Source organism: Paramisgurnus dabryanus, chromosome 1 (genome assembly GCF_030506205.2).
Source record: "Paramisgurnus dabryanus chromosome 1, PD_genome_1.1, whole genome shotgun sequence".
In the NCBI taxonomy this organism is placed as follows: domain Eukaryota; kingdom Metazoa; phylum Chordata; class Actinopteri; order Cypriniformes; family Cobitidae; genus Paramisgurnus; species Paramisgurnus dabryanus.
The window spans coordinates 51,126,671-51,153,880 of NC_133337.1; the positions used below are offsets into that span (position 1 = coordinate 51,126,671).

Here is a 27,210-nt window from a genome sequence, read left to right on the forward strand (position 1 = left end):
CCAAGTTTTTTATTCAAAATAAATAAATCTGTTGAATCGATATATAAATGTGCATTCATTTAGTTGAATAGTGTTGTACACTGATTAAAAAATAAACATTAATGGCATTAATCAAAACACTTACTTTGTTATATTAAGAACACTGTCAGTGCTGCTGTCATCCTTGGGACTTGTCGCTGAACTTTTTTGACAGCGATCAGCTGTAAAATGTTTTGGTTCTGCTCGTTTTTTGTTGACTTAGAGTAAAATAATGGAAAGTTTTCCATAAGATCCCCTTGGGTCAATGTGTTAGCACGACAGAAGCTTGATGCTGTCAGGAGAACAAGCAACAGCCGGCATTTTTCCTTCGCCCGAGTGCCTCTTGCAAAAATTATTTGATTTTGATGGCTGATGTTTCTACCCCACCACATAAAACCACCACAGGTTTATCAATGCCATCAAAGTATTATTTTGTTTTTGTTTGTTTGTTGATTCCTACAAAGTAGATGAGGGAAAACTAGGATTTTGTGTGTATTCAGCGCGTGGCTATTGTTGTTTACAAAGTGTGAAATGGTGCGCTGTGATTTGTTGAGCGATTTATTGCATTCTGCAGAGAAGATGGACTGGCGTTTATCGCGTTTTGCAGGGCTCGAAATTGCGACTATTTTGGTCGCATATGTGACCGAAATTTAATCTGTGCGGCCTTAAAATATATTTGGGAGCATTTGTGCGACTGCCCATTTTGTTGTGGTGGGACTTGATTTATATTGTGATTCAGCGTGCTGCTGTCCCAGGTTCAGTGTTCTCTCCAACGTTACATAACCAATCAAATTTCACCATTAACTTCTTACACCCTGAAGCTATTTTGGAGATTTTCGCCTGGATTTGGCCTACCCAATTTCAAAAGCATCCCATACCCACATGCAGAGGTTTACATACAAAAGTTTGGTATCATTTTACAGGAAACCCTTTGAAATTACATAAAACACTGTTAAAAGTGCTCAACATGGTTGTATGTGATATCAGTCCTCTAATAAACACAAAAATAAATAGGCGCTTTTTGATGTTTTTTTCTAAAGTTTTTATTTGAAAGTATATAACTCTGGTCCTGGGTATCTCAGGTCCCTGCAGACAGTTTTGTTTGATTCCAGCAATTGTCAGCTTACAGAGGAAAAAGGAATTTTTTCTCTATCATAATCTATGCAAAAGTTATTTTACTCCAACTGAAGGGAGGAATAATACCCTTTTTGTATACAATTTCTGCCTAAGAACATTTGAAGTGTCCCCATAACCACATACAGTGGAATAAATGCAATTTCTTTATATCATTTTAAAGAAAACCCTTTGAAGTTACATAAAAAGCTGCTGTTTGTGACAAATATTGTTATTTATGTTGTTTTTCATATGATGAAACACCAAATTTTCTTTTTTATGTTGTAAACACTGTCTTTGATAGTGTTTAACTCTGGTTCTGGGTGCTCTAGCAGACTGCAGACAGTTCTGGTTGTTAGCAGCAGCAGACAGTAAACACCCAAAAAAAGAATGAACTCTTTATCATGTCGCATTCAAAAGATATTCTTATTTTACTGAAGGGTGCGGAAATACATTTTTCATAAAAATATTAATATTTTGTTTTGCACATATAATAAATAGCAAGGGATTATATATGCACACAACCAAAGAAAATGCTGTGAATGGACTCATTGTTTAGAGTAGGACCTAAAATAAAAGATGATGTATCATTTGTGGCTATATGTGCTATCTGAGGCAGTCCACACTCAAGTTTCCCATATGTTTACAAAAGACCATTTTTTACCTTATTATTCATTCAGTGATTGTTGGATATGTGTTGATATTAGAACAAAAATAACGCTGTAGCCTTATTCCTGAGAATGAGAGCTTTCATTTGATATAAGACTTGCCCATCTTTGTCATTTTTGAAAAATATGAAATATGTAAATATTAAATGATATAATAAAATATTGGGGGGGTGATAGTGTAAATTAAGTGTAAATAACTTTCTTACAGTAAAAGATGTGTCAAAGTGATGCATATCTGCAGAAAGTAGAGACTCTAAGCTTTCAAACAGTATCTCATATGTGTTACTGGGGTTCATGACGGAGCATCAAAGATTAAAAGAATATTTTATATTAAGTCAAAATACGAAATTCTGGACCCGGGACAGGGTCCTCAGGGTTGAAGAGGTTAAGTTCTTACATTTAATGAAGACCGCAGATTGGCTAATATGAGCGTCAGTCATTCCTTGTTGCCGTGCTATGTTGGTACGTGAAGCGCGAAAATGTGAAAGACGAACCGCAAGCATGACGAGAACGAGCCGACTACAGCCAATGTTACTACTGTAATTAATGACGACGATCCGGATTCAAATGCGACTCCACCACCGGAAGATAAGACTTGACGTTAAACCTTTCGGAGAGAGTGGCTTAAAGATTTTGAGTGTCTCCGCTATGAGAATGGCTCGATGTAACTTACTGTGTTTACTGTAAATCCTATAAAACGGCGTTGGTGGCGGAATCAAAACATTTTAAGCGCCAGACCTTGCTTAAACATGGCGAAAGTGCCAAAAACACAAGTAGTGTCATGACAAATGTGTTCATTATTGATGGAGACACCGACCTGTCTGTCAAAGAGTGTTTGATAGTGTATGTGCGCATGCGCTGGTGAATGGACATTCCTTGTGGTCCATGTTGATGTGGAACACGACAATGCTGATGGTCTGTTTTTATAGTATTTTTTAAAACATTGCCTATTTAGTAGTAATAGCATCCTGGTAATGCAGTTATCAATACCAATATATATATATATATATATATATATATATATATATATTAGCCTTCTATATTAAGGTCACTTTTGTAATGTCCCAATTAATCAGTGTTTTACGTGTTTGCTAGATTTTTCTATTGTAATCTTAATCATCTATGCAGCAAAAAATAAAATAAAATAAATAGAAGACCAAATTTTAAATGTCGGCCTTGGTGGCGTTTTATTTTTAATAAAATAAATCTTTTAACATATACATTGTAGTTTTGGTGCCTTTAAATTTTTGGATGGATGCGCCTACATTTTTGCTGGTGCTCCTAACTCTTTAAAGTTGGGAGCACCAGTGCTACCAAATAAAAAAGTTAATTTTAAGCCCTGGCGTTTTGGGAAAAAAGGGAGAAAAGATGACAGAATAACACGGCAGATATTGGATTTTGCGTAAAATTAAGAATTTACTTTTTAATACTGACCAAATACAATACTGATTAGGGCGGTTATTTATTTTTTATGTAAAAAAGGCGTTTATAGCGTTTTAGAACCAAAGTCATATATATTTTTTAAATATTTTATTCATTTTTATATTTAAAGCAAAACATTTCCACACAAAAATTTCCCATTACCTCCCCATATTTGTCCACTGTGATTAAAAGCATTATTATGGAAATACTAACACATCATTAGAATCAATTGAAGAATAGCTTTTTATTGGTGCTCTGGTGAATCATGTACTATTCAAATCACCTTGTTTGTTAATTCTAAAATAATTATAAAAATAATCAACTTAATGAATGATTATTATATTTCTGGTGCCTGTTTCGCTCACACAGTCAGTCAAACTGTCCTCTCATTCATATGCAAACAGTGTAACCGGGATTTAAACTTTCCCAGCACTAATACTCCAGATATCCATAGGCCCTTCTCACAGCTTCCATTATAGATTATCCTCTAGCAATGCAGGGTACCATACAGCTCTGTTACTTTCTTATTTTTTATCATTCAGTGTCTAAAACACCCAGTCCTAAAGTATCATTTTAATGAAATTCAGTGTTTCCTTGATAATCAATCGTGGTCTGATGGTTAGAACAGTGCAGACACAAATGGGTGCAATTTGCATAAACACCTTGTTTAGCAAAGGTCGCTTTTTGCGTCTTCAGGTGAAGGATACAAGATTAGACTTGTCTAATTAGTGCAAATGCAGCATGGTGTGTATCAGAACTCCAGGTTTAACCTGCGGAGGTCACTGTGAGATCTGACATTTTTCACACAAACAGGCTTCTGTTAAATATATCCCTAAATTTACATTTTGTTTTATCTCCTGCCTAAAACCTATTCATATATAAGCTGTCTATCTACTACATAACCAGACATCATGGTAATTTTTTAAATAAGATTTATATATTGTTAGTTGAATATAGATTTTAATTGATGTGTTGTTTGTTATGATAGGACAATATTTGGTCGAGATGCAAGTACTTGAAAATCTGGAATCTTGAGGGGGCAAAAAAATATTGAGAAAATCGCCTTTAAAATTGTCCAAATGATGCAACTGCATCCACCCAAAATATATTCATAATAAACATGATATTTGCTTAGTAGTATCTTAAAAAAATTTGGCACTTAAGAAAAATCACATGATTGATGATGTCATAACATTTCAATTATTTGTTGAATGTTTCCTCCCTCTATTGTTCTCATGCATTTATAGCTTAAATGACAAAATAATCACTTAAAGGATAATTCTGGTATTTAACACTTTGAGTCTCATTTCTGTTTTTTTTTGGATAAACTACAGTGATGGACAGAAATTTTGACAATGGGTCGTGTCTTGAGTTTTTGACTCGTTTAGAAGCGTCTCTTGACTGTTTCAGAATGGAAGTCAATGGGCCATGCACAAACATGTCATTAAAACAACACTTAACGTTCATTTTCAAAACTGTACTACTCACCGAGTGGTTTGTGGTGTTCGTTGATGATTAAAAACAAATATATTGGCGCAATGTATGATTTCAATCCGTGTTATTTGCTATAGTGGAACTATTTTTTCAGATACCTCACAACCGCGTACTTCCGGAGTCTGAAGCGTTAACACACTCCCGACCACTTGATGGCGACAACCACTTTGCCATACAAGTACGCTCGGTGTCTAGCGTATAGACAGTCACAATCAAGCTCAACTTCAAACCTAAAGCTGGTCACTGAGCCATCAAATATGGGAAAAATTTATTCTGAGAGAAACCGAGCGAAAAAACTACAACCACATGTAAACAGACCCTTTTCTGTTTCCCGGCGGCGGAGTGATATATCAGCGAGCAATGAGTCTTCCAAGAGAAGTCAATGGAATTTTACAAAATGCCAAATAAAACACGACAGAAACTGTATTTCGCAACACAACTTGTTTTTAATCATCAACGAACACCACGAAATCGGTGAGTAGCACAGTTTTGAAAATGAACGTTAAGTGTTGTTTTAATGGCATGTTTGTGCATGGCCCTTGACTTCCATTCTGAAACAGTCTAGAGACGCTTCTAAACGAGTCAAAAAGTCAAGACACGACCCATTGTCAAAATTTCTGTGTCCATCCCTGTAGTTCATCCAAAACAAACCAGAAAAGAGACTCAAAGTGTTAAATACCGGAATTATCCTTTAAAGGAAAATCAATGTATTTTTAATTTATTGTCCTCTCACCACCAGATTATACAGCACTAGCATAAAAATAGTGCAGAGTTGTTCTTGTACAGTAAGTGTTGGTTCCGGTTGCTATTAATATAAATGCTGTCTTTGCTTCTACCAAATGGTGTTGTGAAGCATATTTTATAGGTTCCCCATGGACCTGTTTTATAAACAACACATTGAGAAAACCTGTTTGCAGCTCTGACCAGGCATGTTGTTAAGTGCACTACAAAGCAATACTTTTGATGTATGCAGTTAACATTTGTGACATTCCCCCTGTGAAAACCAACCTAAACCAACCTTATTTTGGAATTTACTGTTTTCTGCATAAAATCATCCTTCCAAAGAAGATTGTGTAAATATAACCTTTATACCTTTAATACTGACTGAGTTAAGTCTTGTTAAAGATTGAAATCATAGTAAAAATCAACGAGTGAAATCAAACTTTGATGCTTTTTTATATATATGTATATATATAAAATGCAGTCCAGAATACAGCGTTTATTCAGAGAATTTCATTTCACACATGCATATCCTGTTTTAAAACCTTGCCTTTTTAACAAACAAGGACATTTGATAAAATTAAATACAATTTTCTCAATAGTGGTCTGCACAGGTCAGTACTGGTCAGATATATAATGGAGGTCATTTACATAAATAGCAAGTTTAGCAAATGCCTCCTTCTGCGTTTTAAAATTTTGCTAAGCATTTAATTCAGAAGTTCAACCAAACAAAATCGGACCATTATAGCAATTATCCCAGCAGTTACTTGTATTTAAAGATGCTTTAGTCATTAAAAACTTCGATTAACCTTAAAATACAACAAAAATAACCGAAGACAAACATTTAAATTTAAAGGGGACTTAACATTTAAAGCTCTATTTATTAAAAACACATCTGTATAAAAATTATTGTTTAGTGAAAAAGTATGTAAATCATTAGTCTCTAATTCCTTCTTTGGATGGATATGAAAGGGAAAGTTCACCCCACAATGAAAATGTTTCCCTCATCCTCTTGTTGTTTTATGCTTGTATGAGTTACTTTATTTTGTTGAACTTAAAATAATATATTTTGAGAAACGATGGTAAGTACCCATTGAATTCCATAGCTTTTTTCCTACTATGGAAGTCAGTTGATATTGTCAACAGAATAAATATACTCATAAGAGTTTAACAAGAGGGGGGTTTTTTGGGTGAACTATCCCTTTAACAGTTTAGTTATAAAAGAACTTAGCCTGTTTCTCTCTGTCATCTTCCTTCTCTTTTCATCTTCTGCAGGTCGGGTATCTTTCTTCTCATCTGGTTCTGAGAACCTGCACCATGTGGAGAAGGTCACATGGGGCACACGATTTGCCATTACAGTGTCCTTTACGTGTGACCCCGACTACGCCATCGATAACCCCTCCCTGCCGTAAGATTCACCTCACTCAGTGGGTGATGGGTGACAGGAACCCTGTGGCACACACACACAGGAGAAAGCTGAAAGAGTCATCAGGCACATTCAGCAGTTTGGATGGAAAAAGAATCTCCTATTAACTCAATTGAAAAATGGGATTTGCTGTACTGCATTGGCTTTTTTGTTTTTAATTTAAAAGGCATTTTGTGTTTTGAAGAGATTTGCTACTATCATGTCGTTGATACCTTTTGTGGATTTGACTTCTTTTTATAACATTCCTGGCTTTGTCTCACTCTTTCAATTCTTTTATATTATAGTTAAATTATTGTCTAGACAAGCAATGCAGGGATGACAGTACAGGTGTGTGTAATGAATTGCAGACTCAGAGATTGGGTAGGGTTATCGAAAATCTCCACTTGTGGCATTTCTTGAAAAGCACATTGCTTAAAAATACTTTCTGAAACCTCAAGGTTCAGATAACTGTGAGAGACCAAAAGATAATTTATAGAAAAAAGTTTAATCAGTAATGCACTTTACCCTCTTTGAAAAGTTTCCAATCTTTTTTCAAATCTTTTCTACAGTAATGTATCATTATATTCACGTGTTTGGTTCATTTTAACACCTCTGTTGTTTTCCAATGCCAAGAACACAGTTTTGTTTCATGAATCACATAACACATTCCTCTCTACAGTTAATTCAAATTGTTGTGTTAGTGAATTACATGAACATCAAGATTTTCCAATCGTGATGAACTTGTTTATGACCACTTGTTTTGACAGCTAATGGCTAATTGGCTTTTTTGCAGACCTAAGGGTCAAACTTGCATGCTCTCACCCGAAAAGAAGGTTGTTACTTCTCTCATGTCAAACAGAAATAAAACGGTTACCCTTGAAATCTCCTTGAGAGTTTTCCTTTTGTAATTGTCAATTGCAAGCTCCAAATCTTTTAATACAAATAAAGCCTGTTTTTGATATCCATGCATCAGTGGATCATTCTAGGATAAGGTTTTTATTAAGACCTCTTGTTTGTCCCTGGTGATGTGTGATGATTCATGACTGAAATTTGTCTGATGTTTAATTTGTTGTTGCAGTTTATTTCCACATCACCAGCAGCCTAATTGAAAATCTCTGTTGGTATATAATGTTCCTTTATGCAGTCGCTAATTTATTCATGTATTACTGTATGAATGAGCATGACCTAATGTTCAGAGTGTTCATATCGGTTTAGGTTTATGCAAAACAAGCAGGTCTTTGCCAACATGAACCACAATCTGTGGGCCATCCCATTGTCCTTTCTGAACAGGCTTAACTGCTGCTTTTCTCACACGTTTATCAATACACTGAGAAACTACCCATCCACATCTTCTGGAGTTGACAAACCCAACTCAAATTTTTATCTTTGACCCAACAATTGGTTAAAAACAACCAAGCATAGGTTAAATTACAACCCAACAGTTTGGGTTTGTCCCTTTTTGACCCAATGCTGGGTTGAAGTAACCCAACATTTTTTAGAGAACAATGTCAGAAATAAAGGTACAAAACTGTACCTTTTTCTGTCGCTGGGGTGGTACTCTAATGGTGCATTCACACCAGCCGCTGTAGAGGCAGCAAAAACACGCTATTCATGCTTAGTTGGACGCTTGAACATTTTAAGTTTACTCGCTTCATTCGTGCGTGAAATTCTAGTCATTTGAGACATTCACGCGGAAATTTGCATCATGGGAAGAGCTTCTGCAACTCCGCTGAGACTCCGCTCACTTCCTATAATTATGTCACTACTACAGTAAGGTCTTGATTGGTTAACGTGTCACGGAAATCTGCCAAAGTTCAGATTTTTCAACTTGCGCCTTTCGCGCCACGCCTTCAACGTCATTTGCACCGCAGGATGCCTATTCGCGTCTTTGCATTGACTTAACATGTAAATCACTCGTGCTTGCCGCCTCTACCGCGTCTGGTGTGAACCCTGCATAATGCTACGTACACACCAAACACGGGCATTTTTACTCGCTCTAGATTACTCGTGGGATTTAACTACGTGTCTTGAGAATTTTTCGATCGAGTTGAATATTTTCAACATGGGCAGAGACACGTTTGAGGCAAATAGCGCGTGTTTTCGCGGCAAACGTGCCGCCCATATCGCGTCATTCGCATTGCCCGACGTGATTACGTGTCTGATTGCGTCTTTGCATTGACTTTGTTTATAATCTACTCGCGCAAACCGTTGAACTCGCATCTGGTGTGAATCCACAGTAATGCTGCGTACACACCAAATGCGGGGCATCGTGTTACTCGCTCTAGATTACTCGCAGGACTTGCTGTAATTCATTGCCCTCGTGGTAAATGTAAAAGGTCCTGATTGGTTTACGTGGCGTGGAAATCTGCCAAAGTTCAGATCATTCAACTTGCGCGAGCCGCGCCTTACGCACCGCAGGATGCCTATTCGCGTCTTTGCCTTTGACTTAACATGTAAATCACTCGCGCTTGCCACCTCTACCGCGTCTGGTGTGAACCCTGCATAATGCTACGTACACACCAAATGCGGGGCATCGCGTTACTCGCTCTAGATTACTCATGGGATTTAACTTCGTGTCTTGAATATTTTTTGCTCGAGTTAAATATTTTCAACTTGGGCGGAGAGAGTTTGAGGCGAATAGTGCGTGTTTTAGTGGCAAACGCACCGCCCATATCGCGTCATTCGCATGGCCCCACTCAAGGACGCGTCTGATCGCGTCTTTGCATTGACTTTGTTTATAATCTACTCGCGCAAACCGTTGAACTCGCATCTGGTGTGAATCCACAGTAATGCTGCGTACACACCAAATGCGGGGCATCGTGTTACTTGCTCTAGATTATTGCGGGACTTGCTGTAATTCATTGCCCTTGTGGTAAATGTAGAAACCGGCAGGGGAAGTTTATGGCAGGTGCGCAAAGCTCCTGACACCATTTTGTTATGGTAAATGGACTGCATTTATATAGCGCTTTTAACAGACCTATGGCCATCCAAAGCGCTTTACAAGTTGCCTCACATTCACCCATTCACTCACACATTCATACACCGACGGCGGTGTCAGCCATGCAAGGCGCCATCCAGCTCGTCAGGAGCAGCTGGGGTTAGGTGTCTTGCTCAAGGACACCTCGACACTTGGTCCGGTGGAGCCGGGGATTGAACCACCAACCTTCCGGTTTGTAGACAACCTACATGAACCACTGAGCCACTGCCGCCCCGTTATTTGATAAACTGTACCTTTTCTTTCGCTGGGGTGGTACTCTAATGGTGCATTCACACCAGCTGCGGTAGAGGCAACAAAACACGCTATTTGCGCATAGTTGGATGCTTGAACATTTTGAGTTTACTTGCTTTATTCGCGCATGAAATTCTAGTCATTCGTGAAATTCACGCAGAAATTCGCATCATGGGAAGGGCTTCTGCGTCTTCGCTGAGACTCCGCTCACTTCCTGTAATCACATCACTACTACAGCAAGGTCCTGATTGGTTAACGTGGCTTGGAAATCCGCCAAAGTTCAGATCATTCAACTTGCGCGCGCCGCGCCTTCCGCACCGCAGGATGCCTATTCGCATCTTTGACTTAACATGTAAATCACTCACGCTTGCCACCTCTACCGCGTCTGGTGTGAACCCTGCATAATGCTACGTACACACCAAACACAGGGCATCGCATTACTTGCTCTAGATTACTCGCGGGATTTAACTATGTGTCTTGAAAATGTTTTGCTCGAGTTAAATATTTTCAACTTGGGCGGAGACGAGTTTGAGGCGAATAGCGCATGTTTTTGCGGCAAACGCGCCGCCCATATCGCGTCATTCGCATGGCCCCACGCGAGGACACGTCTTATCGCATCCTGGCATTGACTTTGTATATAATCTACTCGCACAAATCATTGAACACACGTCTGGTGTGAACCCACAGTAATGCTACGTACACACCAAATGCGGGGCATCTTGTTACTCGCTCTAGATTACTCGCGGGACTTGCTGTAAATGTGGAAACCGGCAGGGGAAGTTTATGGCAGGTGCGTGAGGCTCCTGTTGCCGTTTTGTTATTTGATGAACTGTACCTTTTCTGTCGCTGGGGTGGTAATCTAATGGTGCATTCACACCAGCAGTGGTAGAGGCGGCAAAACGCAATATTCGCGCATAGTTGGACGCTTGAACATTTTGAGTTTACTCGCTTTATTTGCGCATGAAATTCTAGTCATTCGAGACATTCACGCAGAAATTCACATCATAGGAAGGGCTTCTGCGACTCCGCTGAGACTCCGCTCACTTCCTGTAATCACATCACTACTACAGCAAGGTCCTGATTGGTTAACGTGACGTGGAAATCAGCCAAAGTTCAGATCATTCAACTTGCGTGCGCCGCGCCTTCCGCACTGCAGGATGCCTATTCGCGTCTTTGCATTGACTTAAAGGGGGGGTTTAATGGTATTTCAAGCATTCTGACTTATTAACACAGTTATAGAGTTGTTTCCTCATGCTAAACGTAGGCAAAGTGTCAAAAATGCAGTTGGGCGTGTTTCAGAGTATTTCTGTGCCGAATGCACTTCGCCAGGGTTCGTACAAGTTTCGGCTAATTTTTTTCGATTACGGTTCTAACTGACGTTTCAGGGGTTTTCGATACGTATCACTTCTTTATATGGGCTTCCGCCGGAAAACTTCCCCCGGAAAACCCCGCCCAGCCGTCAGTCAGCGGGAGACGCTAGAGCTTGCTAACAGCTTATCACGCCACTCAGCTTTGTTTAATTTCAAAAGTCAACAATGGCACAACAAGAAGTGTGTTTTTGGATGTAAGGAGAAGACATCCAGCCTTATGGAAACAATGGATATAGTTTATTATCCGGATTAGCAGCGGAGTTTTGCGTGTGTGTTTGATGCGGTGGATTTTCATGACGAGTTACACGTGGTAAGTAAGACTTCTGTCTTATGTTGGAAATAGGCGCGTGTATATTATATAAATGACACGAACATGTAGTGAATCATAAGTTAAAACAGTGTTGTATAGTGTTGCATGACTCGTACTCGCTCCTCCCGCGTTATAACTCCTCCTTCTTCATTTTTTCGTACGTTATCGGAAAGATTCGGTAAAGCTAATCTTTCTTTTATAAATCTGATTACACTAAAGACTCTTCAGAGATATAAAGGATGTCATACTACTCCATAGGTACTCCAGATTAATATCAGAAATGCAGAAACAGCGTGTGTTATGTGAGCTTTAACATTTAAATCACTCACGCTTGCCACCTCTACCGCGTCTGGTGTGAACCCTGCATAATGCTACGTACACACCAAACGCGAGGCATCGCGTTACTCGCTCTAGATTACTCGCAGGATTTAACTTCGTGTCTTGACTCCGCTCACTTCCTTTAATCACATCACTACTACAGCAAGGTCATGATTGGTTAACATGGCGTGGAAATCCGCCAAAGTTTTTCAACTTGCGCGTTTCACGCACCAACACTCAATTACTCGCTCTAGATTACTCGTGGGATTTAACTTCGTGTCTTGAGAATTTTTCGCTCGAGTTGAATAATTTCACGTTTGAGGCGAATAGCGCGTGTTTACGTGGCAAACGCACCACCCATATCGCGTCATTCACATGGCCCCACGCGAGGATGCGTCTGATCGCGTCATTGCATTGACTTTGTATATAATCTACTCGTGCAAATCGTTGAACTCGCGTCTGGTGTGAACCCACAGTAATGCTGCATACACACTAAATGCGGGGCATCGTGTCTTATATATAATGCATACATATATTTTGAAATATAAAAATGTAAACTTGGATCAAATATACAGTTCTTAACAAACCTGCATGTTCGAAGATGCCAAATGGGTGCTCGTCACAGCATCTAGCAATGCTTAGGTTACTTGGCAACGAAAGACACCCTGAAGCGCCCACGCACTTTGAAGAGGAGGAAAGCTGTGGGGTCACGTTTTTCTGCGTGGTTTTAGACGCGACATGTGAAGTGAATGTGAAGAAACTGAATATGTGCTTGGCAATTTCGGTCGATGCACGAGCCAAACCCCAGAGCACCCACGGGATTGGCGCCTATGTGCGTGTTTATTGTAGCACTTTTATCCGTGAAACAACAAGTGAGAAACCTTTTAGGGGTTATAATGTTTCCAGTCACGCTGAAAACGCGATTTGATGGTGTACTGGTAGTGCAGATTGATACTTTTTCGCAAATTTAAGTGAGAAAGGGAGAACGATCATTCACTGGGCAAGATTGTACTTTCTATTTTTCATAGTTTGTGACATGCACACCAGTGCAGGGTGCACTTCACCACCGTGGGTCGCACTTCCAACCGTCACAGCCCTAAGGTATACTAAACATAATAAAATGGTGTACGTTTTTGGGTACATTACTATACCTTAATAATTTATTGTGTTTTAGTACCTTTAAAATGTAACTGGTACACATTTTTTCCTTAAGGTAACCAATAGGTTCTTAGGGTAGAATTGTGTACCCCAAAATATACAATATTTCAATTTGTTGTTATACCCATAAAGTTTTGGTTACCTTTTTTTCTGAAAGTAATTTGTTGAAATTAAATACTTTTAGCATTTTCGTCGGATTGTAATACATTTTGGGGTTTTAAAAATGATGTAATCTTTTTAGGATCTATCCTAATCTTATTACCTTCCTACATGTGTTTTACTGAAGATTAAAATGTGTATTGGCAGGGTGTTAGATGGTAAAACGGATTTATAATCTTGTTTAAACAGGAATGCAAATTCACAGCTGATGTTGGGGGTGGGTTAGCCAATGTGCTGTGGTGTTAAAGACCAGATGTTGCTAATTTAATGATTTAAGAAAACAAATGATGGGCTGCAAGCCTGCAGTCGGACCACAAAATTTGCCGCAATTCCCTAGAAAGTATACATGGATGTCCCTTTGGTAATACAGAATTTCTCATTTTGCATGACACATACAACAAGACTGTCATTCATTAAATTTCTTCAAATACTAAAGGTAATGTCCGACTGGTGTCTTTAACCCAGGGTTGTACAGGAATCAAATATGATTTTGTTTAAAACAAGTGCTTTCTGTAGTGTGATACATCTGACTCAATACTTTTACTTTCAAGCTAATCCTTCTATTACGAATCGACGTTCAGAGTGTTTTCTAGTGGGAGGCTTGGCTATAAGAGCTGTTCAAACTTTATGTAACTGCTTTGACCCTGGTCTGAGTTTCGAGGTACCCTTGAGTTTGACAATTGTAAAAACATCAAGCTTGGTTGTATAGCTTCTATTCTCTTCTTTCCAGAGAAATGGAAACTGTAACAATCAATTTTATACTTCCACATTCGCAGTGCTGCCAAAGAGAGATACAAGTGAAAAAAAAAACCGTTTTCCCCATTTTGCACTCAAGTCCATTGAGTCCATTCTGACATCGAGAACAGAAATAAATCATTGCAGGGGTTTGTGCTCATTGACGTCCAAAGGGATTGTTTGTAATATCTTGTTATCGCAGATCTAAAATATAAAGACCTGTGAGAATGTGAAATTCATCTGAGACATGCTGCTAATTCATATGCAAGTTGCAGTGTTCTCCATCTTTTGCTGAGGAAGTTGAGCGTGAATCATCATTGAACCCCTTGCTTTTCTGTTGCTGTGATATCCAGAAATGGTCCTGATTATTGACCGAGTTAAATGCATTAGTGAGTTCAAATAGATGGATATGCATGAACGAATTGAGTTTAGCAATTAAATATTGCACTGATAAATGCTACAATATGTGACTATAATATAACCATGAGCTGTAAGGTGATTTGTTTGGAATTTGCAGTAAGGGACTTAGCACAGATGGACCTGCTCCAACATCTTAGTTTAATATTACAGTACATTTGTTAAAGGGCATCATGTGGCCTTTTTACAAGATGCAATATAAGTGTCAGGTGTGCCCAGAATGTGTCTGTGAGTTTCAGCTTAAAATACCCCACAGATTATTATTATAGCATGCTCAAAATGCCCCTATTTAGCAAAAAACATGCAGTTTTAATGTCTGTTCCTTTAAATGCAAATGAGCTACAGCTCCTCACTCCCTTACAAACAGACAGTGAGCGCTTTCAGTTAAAATAGATCTGATTAATAGTCTAAGACAATATTATCTAGTGGACAGAGTAAAACTCACTGAGAGTGGAAACTATGGTAATGCAGGACTGTAAGTGGGCGGGGCTTTATCAATGTGACCTCACATTGATAAGAGAATCAAAACGGCACGTCTAATAAGACTGCTTTGGTTTAACGGGTGATTAAAAAACAAGTAGCGGGTGGATTTATTTCATCGTCGGGTGGTTGTGTTCACATAATGCCAACACACATTATGTCCAAACACCTTGTAAAAGTGAATTTTGCATAATAGGTGCCCTTTAAATCTAACTGCTCTGGTGTCCTTGACATGAATGTGTGATTTTATAGCACTGGAAATATATGGACCAAACACCATGACAGATCTAAGTATAGGTTCATTAAACTTTATTTTCCAGTAGAGAAAAGGTTGTCATATTTTGTAATTTGGGCCATATTTAAATCTACAGAATATCTTAATCAACAATGTGAACAATTTTGATTATTTTAGATTAAATTCAGGTTTCCATTGACATCCTAGTCTTATTTGCTTTATTGTCAAGAAAATCAGACTTTTTAACTTTTATACACACAAGAAATCATGCTCATATCTGTCTACACTAGACAACCATTACCTTTATAACTGACTGTCCTAAACTTGAGTAATTCCTCTAAGCAGCCAGCCAAAGAACATTATACAGTATAGCCTACCACACAGTATACCACATTTACAGTTTAGTCAGCTATATAGCATGATAGTGTTATTTTGCGAATGAAGGGAGAAGAGTGTGACAATGGATGAGTCATTGAAACGTTTCCCTATATACGCAAACTGCATAAGGTTTCTTCACCGCGTCATTGCGCCTTCAGCTGCGCCATGACAAGCGTTTCCTAGTGAAAATAACTTGCTTTGCTTTTAGACTAATAAAAACATATCTACCCTCTTAAATAAATCTAAAAAAAGTTAATTGGAGTGACGTCATGTTGCTTGTACCAGTTTAAAGCATAGGTCACCCGTTGTTTTAGTTAATGCATCTAATCTAAACAGCAAATGCAGGTGCACATTTTACTACAGTTTAGAGTTTAGTCCGCTACTGTATATGAATGAGTGTGTTGTTTTGTGAATGGAGGGAGGAGAGTGTGTGGACAATAGATGAGTCATTTAAACATTTACCTGTACGCAAACTGCATAAGGTTTCTTCACCGCGTCACTGCGCCTTCAGCTGCGCCATGACAAGCGTTTCCGAGTGAAACTCGAACTGATTACTGGATGACGCGGACTTTCCCCACGAGTACAAACTCGGTGGTCGCTGTTTAAAGGACGACGTGTAGCGGTAAAAACTCTTGTGTCGGTTTTTCAGATACTCCCGATAGTTCTTGGTCAATAGTGTGTACAGGAAAGGATTAATGCAGCTGTTACTGTAGGTCAGACTCGCAACGAGGTAATTAATGCTCGTGTGTGTGCGCGAAGCGAGACGGAAAGGCTTGTGATACAGGGGCACAAGTTGCCATATCCAAAAGGGCAAAAAGCACGCCCAGAACACCAGCACGATGGTGAAAATCATAATAAGGACTCTCTGCTTTGGAGAGCGCCTGCTGCTTTTATTAACAGTTTTGTGAGACTCCAAGTAAGTCCTGGCTAACCTTGTGTACAGGTAACCGATGATCAGTCCTGGTGCCATTATGCTCGTGCAGAACAGGGCAGTCAGGTAAATCTTATACGCCTGTGGTGCCCAGGTGGGCGCGCACATCCTTTTCACCCCTCCATCTGCCGTTTTTTAGTAGTCAGGTTAACCATGAGCATCATGGGAAGGGTCAGCACTAAAGATAAGATCCAAACCCCCCATGCCAATGCTTTTCGGTAGCTCTTGGAGCGCTTAACAGTATCTAACGGTTTGGTCACAGCCAAGTAGCGCTCCGTGCACATGACCGTGAGCGTGAAGATGCTTGCGTGCATAGTTAAAAGATCCAGACTTAGCAAAATCCGACAACCCACGTCCCCGAAGTACCAGTCCTTTAGAAAGTACGTGCACACCACGAAGGGGATAGTGGAGAGGTACAGGAGATCCGCGAGCGCCAGGTTAATGATGGAGATGTACATTGAAGTAGCGAAACGTATGGAGTGACACATGACTACCAGCGTGTAGACGTTTCCCGAGACTCCCACGATGTAAACCACCGACAGCAAGGTCCCGAAAGTCGACGTTATCACGAGCTCGTCCGCGGAACCGGAGTTGCCGTTACGGGACGGACCATTAAGATCGGACTTGCTGTGATTCATTGCGCTCGCGGTAAATGTGGAAACCGACAGGGGAAGTTTATGGCAGGTGCGCGAGACTCCTGCCGCCGTTTTGTTATTTGACTAATAGTGTCTGAGCTCACTCGCCGGTGTCCGCAGCTCCTGACGTCAAACCCGAGCTCATCCGCACGTGTGTTTTCCCTATAAATGTTTTAGAGAATGTTGTTAGCAGACGTCATAGGTATACCTTTTCATGCATTGAATACTGATGGACACTGAAAATATGAGGCAGCGTAATTTGTTAAATATGTAAAATATTATAAACAAATAATTGGATAATTTTTATTAACGCTTTTATTGATAAACCTTTTTATATTTAAATTAATATTTTAGTAAATACATGCATGTACAAATATTACAATGTTGTAATCCACTAATTTGAAATTGCAGTTTATTTAATGATAGCATTACTCTTAAAAAATAAGGTTCTTTCTTTTTTTTTCTGGCTGCATGGTCAATAAAAACTTTAAACATCCACAGAACATTTCTGACTATAAAAAGTGAAGAGATAAAGTTCTTTTAAGAATTTTTGACTGAAAGGTTGTGGCATTTTATGTGGCAGCCTTATTGACTTAACCCCCCCCCCCCAAATCCCAATCACAGTTTCTACCCAATAAAATAAATGTTATAAAAAGTAATGAAGCACCAAAAAAAAAATTTTTTCTCATTGAGAAACATCAAGTCTTAATGGCAACCATATAACACCTGCAATCCACTGAGGAAATAACTCTGATGTATATTCACTTTGTAAATTTAATTTCTTTATTTTCACATTCTTTAAATTGAATTTCTTTGTTTTGAGCAACTGAGATGAAAGGACAATGTGGTATATCTCTGAATTCTAGTTTGTAGAGTTAATAAAGAAGCAAACAAAAGACAAAACAAAATAAAACAATGGATCTTAATTGAAGTTTTCTGGCTTTAATCCTTTTGAGGTCAGAAAATAAACTCTAGAAAATTAACCAATCAAAGACCAAAAGCATTAAAGCACAAAAACCAATTAAGTAGAAATGCAAACAATGAAAATTTGAGCAACTAACTTAGACAAGGTCAGAAGCACCGTGGTAAAGAGGTTGCTTTCATTTTTTGCACATCACTGTAGAAGTTCAAAATGTTTGTTATTTCCAAATATGTTACTTGTACCATAACAAATTGTTAATTGTTTGCTTTGGTAGCCATAAAAATGACTTGCTTCGCTTTAAGACTAATACAAAACAGATCTCTTAAAAAAAGTTAAAAAATGATTAATTGGATTGATGCCACTGTGCTTTTAACAGTTTAAAACTTTGGTCAACACACATTGTTTTAGATATTTTTTAAAAACTTTTGTTCCAATCTAAACAATGAATGCAAGTGCTTGGGGCTTTAAAGAGTTATATCTGCTAGATCTGATCCTTTAAAAACAACTCTAGGCAGAGTAACTTAAAGTCAAATTGAATCAATCACATTACTTCAATAAACCCAGATTTCTTGCAACATTTTTGTATATAAAGTAAACATGTATTTCAAAAATGTGAACGCTAGATGTAAATACCATAAAACTTTATACTGCAATATACAGTATGTGCTTTATGTTTGAGAGCTGTCATTGATGAAGAATCCTTGCGTACCGCAATGATCCACAGTGTGGTGTTATGTACTGTATGCACTGAGCTGAGAGCCCTTTGAGTGTTTGAGTTGGATTGCACATGATTGACAGGACAGAACTGTAGCATAACTGTGAGAGGGGAATACTGATTATGGTTTAGGAAAGCTGCTGAAGGGGCAAAAAGGAACTCACTGGCGGGTGGGCCAATTCAGGTACACCAGGTGCTGGAAGTTGTCGGTGTGTTTATCTGATTCACAAAGAAAACACTTCCAGTAACTACTTGAGATCTTTTTAATTGTGTGATGCAAGATATTCTGTTGTTTTCTTCAGGTTTTTTTAATGGGGAGCTGTCCATGGTGCTGTTCTGCATTAAGAGCGGTTTTGCTATCTGTTATATTCTAGATGTGTTGATAGACATTTCTTTGAATCTGCTTTTGTATTTATAAGAAAATATGTAAAATGACTACCATACTATATAGGACACCATTGGAAATTGTACAAATTTGGGACGAGCAGTGCCGGCCTGAGCCTATTGGGGGCCCTAAGCAGAATGTGTTTGGGGGCCCCCCTCCCACCACGCGGACACAAATGTCACGCTCTAATGTTACATTATAAATGAATAATAATTTAAATAATGAAAAAAATCTATACTTAAATAAAATACTTTATTCTTCAATGTGTCATGTCATATTAACAGTCTATGGAATGTTAACATTGGCCAACAAGAAAAACCTCATCTGCTGCATCATCAGCTGTGGAGACACTGACACTTGATGAAACATCAGGGGCGGGTGGAGTTGGTTGTGCTACAAAGTACTTCAACAGTGTTCCTGAAAAAAATAGCATTGGATAAGTGCATAGTTGATCGAGCAGAATGAGTTTATTTTGCTTATTTTTCATTACTTACACAACAAGCAATAAATAAATAAATATAGGATAGCACTGTTACATCACTACCCACCATATAAATAAGATTGAAGTCCATTTTCATCACAGAAATCTCCCTACCCAACATGGTATTGGTATATATTCTCATAAAGTCCAATACCATCTCTTACCAAAGATCTTAGACAGAGAGCGCATGTGCTTTGCCTATGAAGCTGGAACATTACCGATGTTGGAACGTTCACTTCAACACATACAGCAATGCTAGCTAGGGGTGTGATATATCACAAAACTCACGGTTCGGATCACATTATGGTTTTTGAGGCACAGATCTGATCATTTTTCGGATCAGCAGAATAAGGGGTTGGAAAAACTAATAAAAAAATGAAGAAATTACTTACAAACATTTATAAAAAGAACAAAGTTGCACATTAAGTAAGGGCTCAAATTAGCATTAGGAACAGAAATCAAATCAAATGAATCATAACACTTTATTGTATGAATTAAATATAATTATTCTTTTTTAGAGCTACAGAAGTGATTTTCTCTTTGTCTTGGAAGGTTTGATTAACATTAATGACACAGACTTAAGTAGGTTAATTAAGGTTACTGTCTCTTTAAGAGAAGCACGGACCTGGTTTCTGCCTAATCTATACATAAACCGTCTAAAGACATAAACAACTGTTTTTATTGGAAAAGAGTACTGTGGAGATCATTTTGTTTGTATGTGCCCTGTCAAGAACAGAAAGATTTTATGTGTGCCCTACTAAGTGCACTTATACGCGGTGCGCTCACACAGACGGAAATACAGACGGCGGAGCATAAAAACGTTATGTTCTTTTCATTGCTCTATTCCTCAAATATATGTTAATGGACTACAGTATGACACAAAATAGCGGAACTCTCTTTAAAGTTTAAACATCAAGTGTTAGTGTTCTGATCTCTGAAGGGAGCTGGGCTGGACAATTTAAACCGCATGGGCTCGCAGAATACTGCTCACTTTAGCGCCTTTTTGCGGGATAAATTGTTTAAAATCACTTGAAATGTTAACTTTTGCAAGCCTTTGAAACACGTGCAAATTATAAACTTTCACTATTTAAGCGCATGCGAGCCGAACCGTGGGTCGATCACGGTCACAGATTAACGTCGATCTGTCACACCACTAACACAAATTAAACATACTGTATATAATCATGCAAACATACCTTTATCTTGCTCTTTTTTTCTCATCCTCGGTCCTTTTCTTTGTTCTCTTTTCGGCCCCAGAGGGATATATCCTTTTTTTTGACATGTCAAATGGCTCATCATTGTTTACAGTGAGTGACGACGTTGTGCACTTGCGCGCCGCCGCCGACGCGCAGGTGGCGCAGGTGTCTATGTTGCGCCTGACTAAAACGCTAGCACTGCAGACACATTGTCTGCAAATCAAAATTTTCTTGTCTTTAATTATTCATTTATAAATTCGTATTCATTCATTCATCCATTTATATTACCTGTTTAAGTTATTTAATTGTATAAAAAATAAAAATAAAAAAACGATTGGGGCGGGGGCCCCCTGGTGGCCGGCGGGGCCCTAAGCAGCCGCTTGGTTCGCTTATGCCTCGGGCCGGCCCTGGGGACGAGCCTAACAAATACTAAAAGCCTCATAGATCTTTGTAGTTCAGATGAGGTCTTTTTTTTATTTAAACAGCTTTGTGTAATTTTCTTAAGCTATACTTCACAATATATGGCCTGGGTCTTTAAATTTATGCATTGTCATGTTACAATTTCATACTCGCTTAGTGCAGAAATCTTTTTCGTCACATTTAACAAAGTGAATTCATTCGGATGTAAGATGCATTTTTTTTCTTAAAGCAAACTAAAGTTCTTATGGATTATGCATTTCGGTCTGACGTTTGCTGGACAGCATGCACATTCAAGCTGCTTTTATAAGAAAATCTGCCAAGAATTATTTAAATCAGATCTTTAGATGCAGTATTTTGTTCATTTCCTCCCGTGTTTACGTTCTGTTTTTTAATCTTGCTGTTTGACAATTTAATGCTTCATGTTTTCTATTAATAAAATCTCAGTGAAAATTGAAAAGGTACTTTTGAATATTTGTTTTTCCTGGAACAGTGCCATTCAAAGGCGTTTTCATGAATATTAACCACATGCTGTTACGCAGAAACAACTTGTTAAATGCCTATTTATAAAATTGAGTATGATCTTATAATAAGGTGTTGGCCTTACAAATGCATTGCTCCAAATCTTTTAACAGATATATCTTTAGGAAGCGCATCATCATAGTGTGTATGTGAAAATGATCATCTCATTAGCATTAGCAAGCATAGCATTGCTGACTTAGATCTTTAAATCAAACTGAAGATAATGACCTCAAGAGAATGTTTTTTTCTTGCCATTTTAAATAATGAATATGTGCCGGGAACTTTCCTTTTCCTTCTTTTTAATACACATCAATCATAATAGGGCATTTATCATGAGAGCAGGACAGTGCTTTAACAAGGTCTCTACAGAGACAGAGATTTTTAAATCATTACAACTTTTTTTCCATTTAGCTTCCCAGAATTCAGTGCAGTATTTGCATGATTTTGTTTGAATTTCCTTTTGCTTTAAGCATCTCCCAGATTTTTCTTGATTCCGTAAAGCCTAGCTGCTACTTGTGATCATATCCATGTATATCCTGAGGTGTCTTTGCTATCGGAATCATCTCATTTCAGTCCATGCTTTTTGATGCGACTGCCCTGTTATCGTGTTTTGTAATCGATGTAAAGATTGAGTCCTGAAGGAATGTGAGGTATAGGGGGATGGGTATTGGATAAGACATCTACAGACTTTTTGCCTTATCTCTGATCATATGCTCAAGGAATTGTCAGCACTGGCACATTTTTTACAGCACATTGTGACAGTTTTACCTTTATATGAAAAATCTTATGTTTTGAAATGAGATATAACTATTAGGACCTGTATTTGTAGTCGAACTAGGTAAGTCTTAGTGTTTGTATTGCATTCTGTCATTACACCACCTAACTAAAACATCTTTAGGTATAATAGTGTTATTTCAACAAGTTAATTATACTGTAGATGAAAAGAAAAGTCAGAAGCGTGTTTAGTGTACTTCCTGCTTCTAAGGGGAAATTTCATTATGGAGTTTTATGAATAACTTTGCGTGCCCCTGTAGAGTGCATTAATATACATTTAGTTTGAAAAAGCCACAAACAGCTGAGCAAAAATTGAACAGAGCCATATCAAAACAGATATGGCTAAGGGGCAATTTTTAAATAAATTGGCTGAAAGTGATTTCAAAGAGCCCATTGCATTTCAATTCACTTAATATTCAGAGCAGGTTATCATACTACTTTATAAACTGAAGAAGTGCAATGACATCAATGCAGATTGTCGTGTGACTTAAAGAGGTGGATCTACTTCTTTTACATACCCATTATTCTGTCATTTATTCATTTGTGCATTTACTCTTAATCATTTAACAACAGTTTTATTCAGAGTGACTTGCAAATAAGAGCATTTGAAATGTTGTTCATAAGCTAACAATAAGCTTTGTAAAGCTTATTTACTATCTACTGCTGGAAATGTTGGATAAATTGTGCCTATTGTAGCACTGTTTATTAGCTTCTGCATTGTTTATGCAAATGAGGTAATAATCCAAAATCAGTTCCCTAAAGCCTTGAGTACAGTCTTTTTATACATGTACATAAAAACATAAGCGCACAGTTGTTTATTTGACTCATATGTGTACACAGACGGTCGCCTTGTGCGCATTTCAACAAAATGCAACGCATCTGGGCTACATAATACACAACCTATGCACACTATGTACGCAGGGTTTTAAAAATCATCTTCTGATGACAAGAACTGCGTCACGCGCACTGTGCGTCGAGCTTCGCATATGCAGTAAAAACTGACCATACATCTGCCTTTAGTCTGATCTCTGGGGTGAAAATAACACAGTCTCGATGCTATTGCAAAAACACTATACTAAAACGGCTACTCTTCTCTATTAGCCCAACAACGCCTCTCCCACATTTGTCACATATTCCCAGGGGTGATGTTTATTCATATTATAGATGTTGTGACATCACAATGTAAGCAAGGGAGAGCTGTGGTCCTTCATCAGCCGTTTGTTGTAGTTCTTAAAATGTAATTTATTTGAAATAAGTGAACTTTAAGAATTTAAACTTTGCAGATATTCTTTATGCTTAAACAGCAACATAACATAAAGTTGCCGAATTGAAATCGCATAATAGGACCCCTTTAATATACATAAAAAGTATGCATGTTTGGCTTATTTGAACTTATATATATTGTATATTTTAGCAGATTTAAAGCTGAATTGTTCTTAGTTTGTGAATTGCGCACTTTACAATAAGGTTGCATTTGTGAACAATTAGTTAATGCATTAGCTGACATGAATTAACAAATAACAATACTTCTACAGCATTTATTAATCTTTGTTCATGTTAATTTTAGCATTAATAATACATTACTAAAATCAAACCTTGTAACTGGTAACAATAAATAAAGCACCATGAACTAACATGAATAACTGTATTTGTAACGAGAAGTCCAAGGAAACAGCATGAAAAGAATCTAAATGCAGATAACTTTAATAACTCATAAAATAGTAACATAATCGGTGGCATGGCATGACATGGCATAGCATAGCATAACAAGACAATAAACAAAACAATAAGCAATATATATGATGACAATGATAACTACATTTTACAATAACAAAAACCAACAAAAGACAATGGCAACATGGGGGCTATATATGACAAAGAACTAATCAAAACATAAGGGAACAAGGAAAGAAGACAAGAGAACTAGATCTTCAAAATAAAAGACATGAACAAGACAAAACCCTGACACTATTAACATTAACTAACATTATTACACAGCAATCTAAAATGCTTGATACTGATTGGCCAACCGTGAAATTCCAAGGTTATTCCGAGATAACAACCACTCAAAACTAATAACACACGATAACCCGGATGCTGCAAATCATTTTAACAGGTACAATTTAATATTACACAAAAATGTAATATAATCAGGGGTGTAGTGGAGGGTATACTTCTAAATGCTAAATATTACATAATGATCCTCATGCTGAGAGGTCAAACAGCAGAAGTTAAGTGACAATACTGGCTCATTTCGGAGTGTAATAAATATGCAAGACTGGTCTTACATGTCACTGTTTTTAACACAGGGTGACTTTAAAAAAAATGGGGGCATAAATTAAGAGCATAAATTATATCCACTTCTCCAAGCACCGTGTTCGTGACATTTGGACATCTTATCTTTAAAACGAAATTTTTTTTCCTCCCGGAAGGTCTGCATTTGTTAAAAATAAGCAAATTAAATATTTTAATTAAATCTTTAATGTTTCTTACCTTACTTATGACGTAAATAGCCATGTAATAAGCCTATACATTCTCCCTTACTTAACACAAATTAATACATGCTCAAAACCTAAATTGTTCATTGTTTGTTCATGTTAGTTAATGCATTTACTAATGTTTACCAATACAACCTTATTGTACAGCTTTACCAAATAAATTGTTGTAAATACATAGTATTTTATATTATGTAATTATATTATGTAGAAATACTGTACTGTACTGTATTTACTCAACACTTTACCAAAATAACCTTTAGTTATCTTCCTGATAAAACACCACACATATGTCCTTAAACAAACGACCTTCATGCTGTTTATAATTAAATAAGCAAACCATGCAGTTCAGCTTCCTGCCAAATTGCAAGGTTTCATACTGCGGTAATTAAGTCTTTGAGGAGCACTCGATCCGCTAAATGCATCTTCAAGAATTAGAAATGCTCTTCCAGCCTCAAATGGTAGACAACACACATTTACGTCATACAGTAGCCGAATTTAAAACAACTATTTACACTGCTTTCAAAGTGATGGCCCTAACAAGTATTGAGTTCAATAGCTCTTTGTGTGTGTAAACAGACCTTATGTTTGAGCTTGTATCAGACAAAGATACAGATTTTGAGGAATAATCAATTTTTTGAAGATTGTTAATTGTTTCTGAGTAGTATGGTTGTATTTTTCAGTATAGACCTGCAAAACATTAATGTAACGTCAATAGAAGTATTTAACTAACCTATAGCACTAACTTGTTTATTGCATTGTAACAACATTGCAATCAATTTAATGTATAATATAATGTTGGGGCGTACATCACTCCTGTAACATCAAAGTCGGTGTTAAGTTTAAATTTTCAGGGTGTGTTTTGCATGCACAAGGTTTACATAAGAATAAGGAAAATCGTGTTTGAAGCTTACGTTATGTCATTACAATGTACCCAACTCTTATTATTTATCTATGCCTCGGTAAATACAGTTTTATGGCACATTTATATTTTTATTTGTTGCATTATCTTATCTGTAGCTTGATTTACAATGCATACAGGTACACTTACATTCAGCACAAACAGTTCACCTTTACTGGTCGTAGCAATATGTTCCAGTTGAATGTGCCTTGTTCTTTTTATATTATTCATTCATTTTGGTTCAGCCTGTTGCGGTAGCTTGAATTTCATTTTGCCCCGTGAGCTGTTAGATTTAACCTACATGATCTGAAAGTTTTCATGCCATATAGTATAGAGGATTGTAACTATAACATATTGTGTCTGCATGTCCACTGTTTGTTTGCTTACTGATTGCTTCTATCCTTTGCTCTCTAAAAAATGTTCAGGTCTATATTGGTGCTTTTAAAGGACTGTTGAATTATTGTCTGCAAATGTGATTGCTTGACGGACTCCTGCCGTCTGTGCAATTACGGCAGGCCAAAATGAGCTACGTGGAGCACACGCACACAACCTTTGCAAAATAAAGCTACTAAAAGCGTGATTATATTGAATCTTGCCAGGGCAGAAGTGTTGTGTTTATTTTAAGAGTTTAGGGCACAACAATCAGCTGATTGGCCAAATGCAATTTTTAAGAATCTGTCATATTTTAGCAGAACTGGAAAGTATGGATCTATTCATACTCTCCAGGTTTGTCTTTTGAAATGCCACATGCTATATACAAGCATAACAAGCACGGGTGATGGAGTAAACCGATAACATCAGCTTTGACATTTGAGCACCTTTATCTTTATGTACCCACAATTATGTCGTCATTGTCAGTTTTTCCACACTGCCTATATGAATTATGTCAAATGTGGGCTTTAATTATATCCTGTCCAAGCTGTGCGAGAACCTTCAACTATGACTTTCTCCTCAAACAACACCTACATAAGCAGTGTTAATGGTTTTGTCACCATTCTAATGCATGCTTTTTACATTTACATTTTGCATTAGGCAGATGCTTTTATCTGAAGTGGCTTCAACATATACATTTATCAGTATGTGCCTGGCACGAACCCAGGCTAACACAATGCCACGGATTAAACAACCATTTGTCAATCTGACTCTTCAGCTTAGTTTTACAGTAAATGCTGTACATATATTTGACCATTTTTGGGGGTAATATTAT

General features: G+C 37.6%; 2 protein-coding genes across 2 annotated transcripts in view; one reads left to right on the forward strand and one right to left on the reverse strand.

Annotated features, from left to right (window-relative positions):
* The window catches only part of ogfod3 (2-oxoglutarate and iron dependent oxygenase domain containing 3), a 24,040-nt gene extending 16,234 nt beyond the window's left edge, over nucleotides 1-7,806 (forward strand). Inside the window, exon 9 of the mRNA XM_065262712.2 lies at nucleotides 6,711-7,806. Coding sequence (XP_065118784.2) covers nucleotides 6,711-6,847 — 137 coding nt within the window. The 3' untranslated portion in view covers nucleotides 6,848-7,806. The remainder of the gene's footprint in view (nucleotides 1-6,710) is intronic.
* LOC135744526 (urotensin-2 receptor) lies at nucleotides 6,756-17,351 on the reverse strand. The gene is given in 3 exon segments (XM_065262711.2): nucleotides 6,756-6,885; nucleotides 16,092-16,691; nucleotides 16,694-17,351. Coding segments are annotated over 2 exon segments (1,071 nt in total). The 5' UTR covers nucleotides 17,199-17,351; the 3' UTR covers nucleotides 6,756-6,885; nucleotides 16,092-16,125.
* Between the last annotated feature and the right edge of the window lie 9,859 nt (nucleotides 17,352-27,210).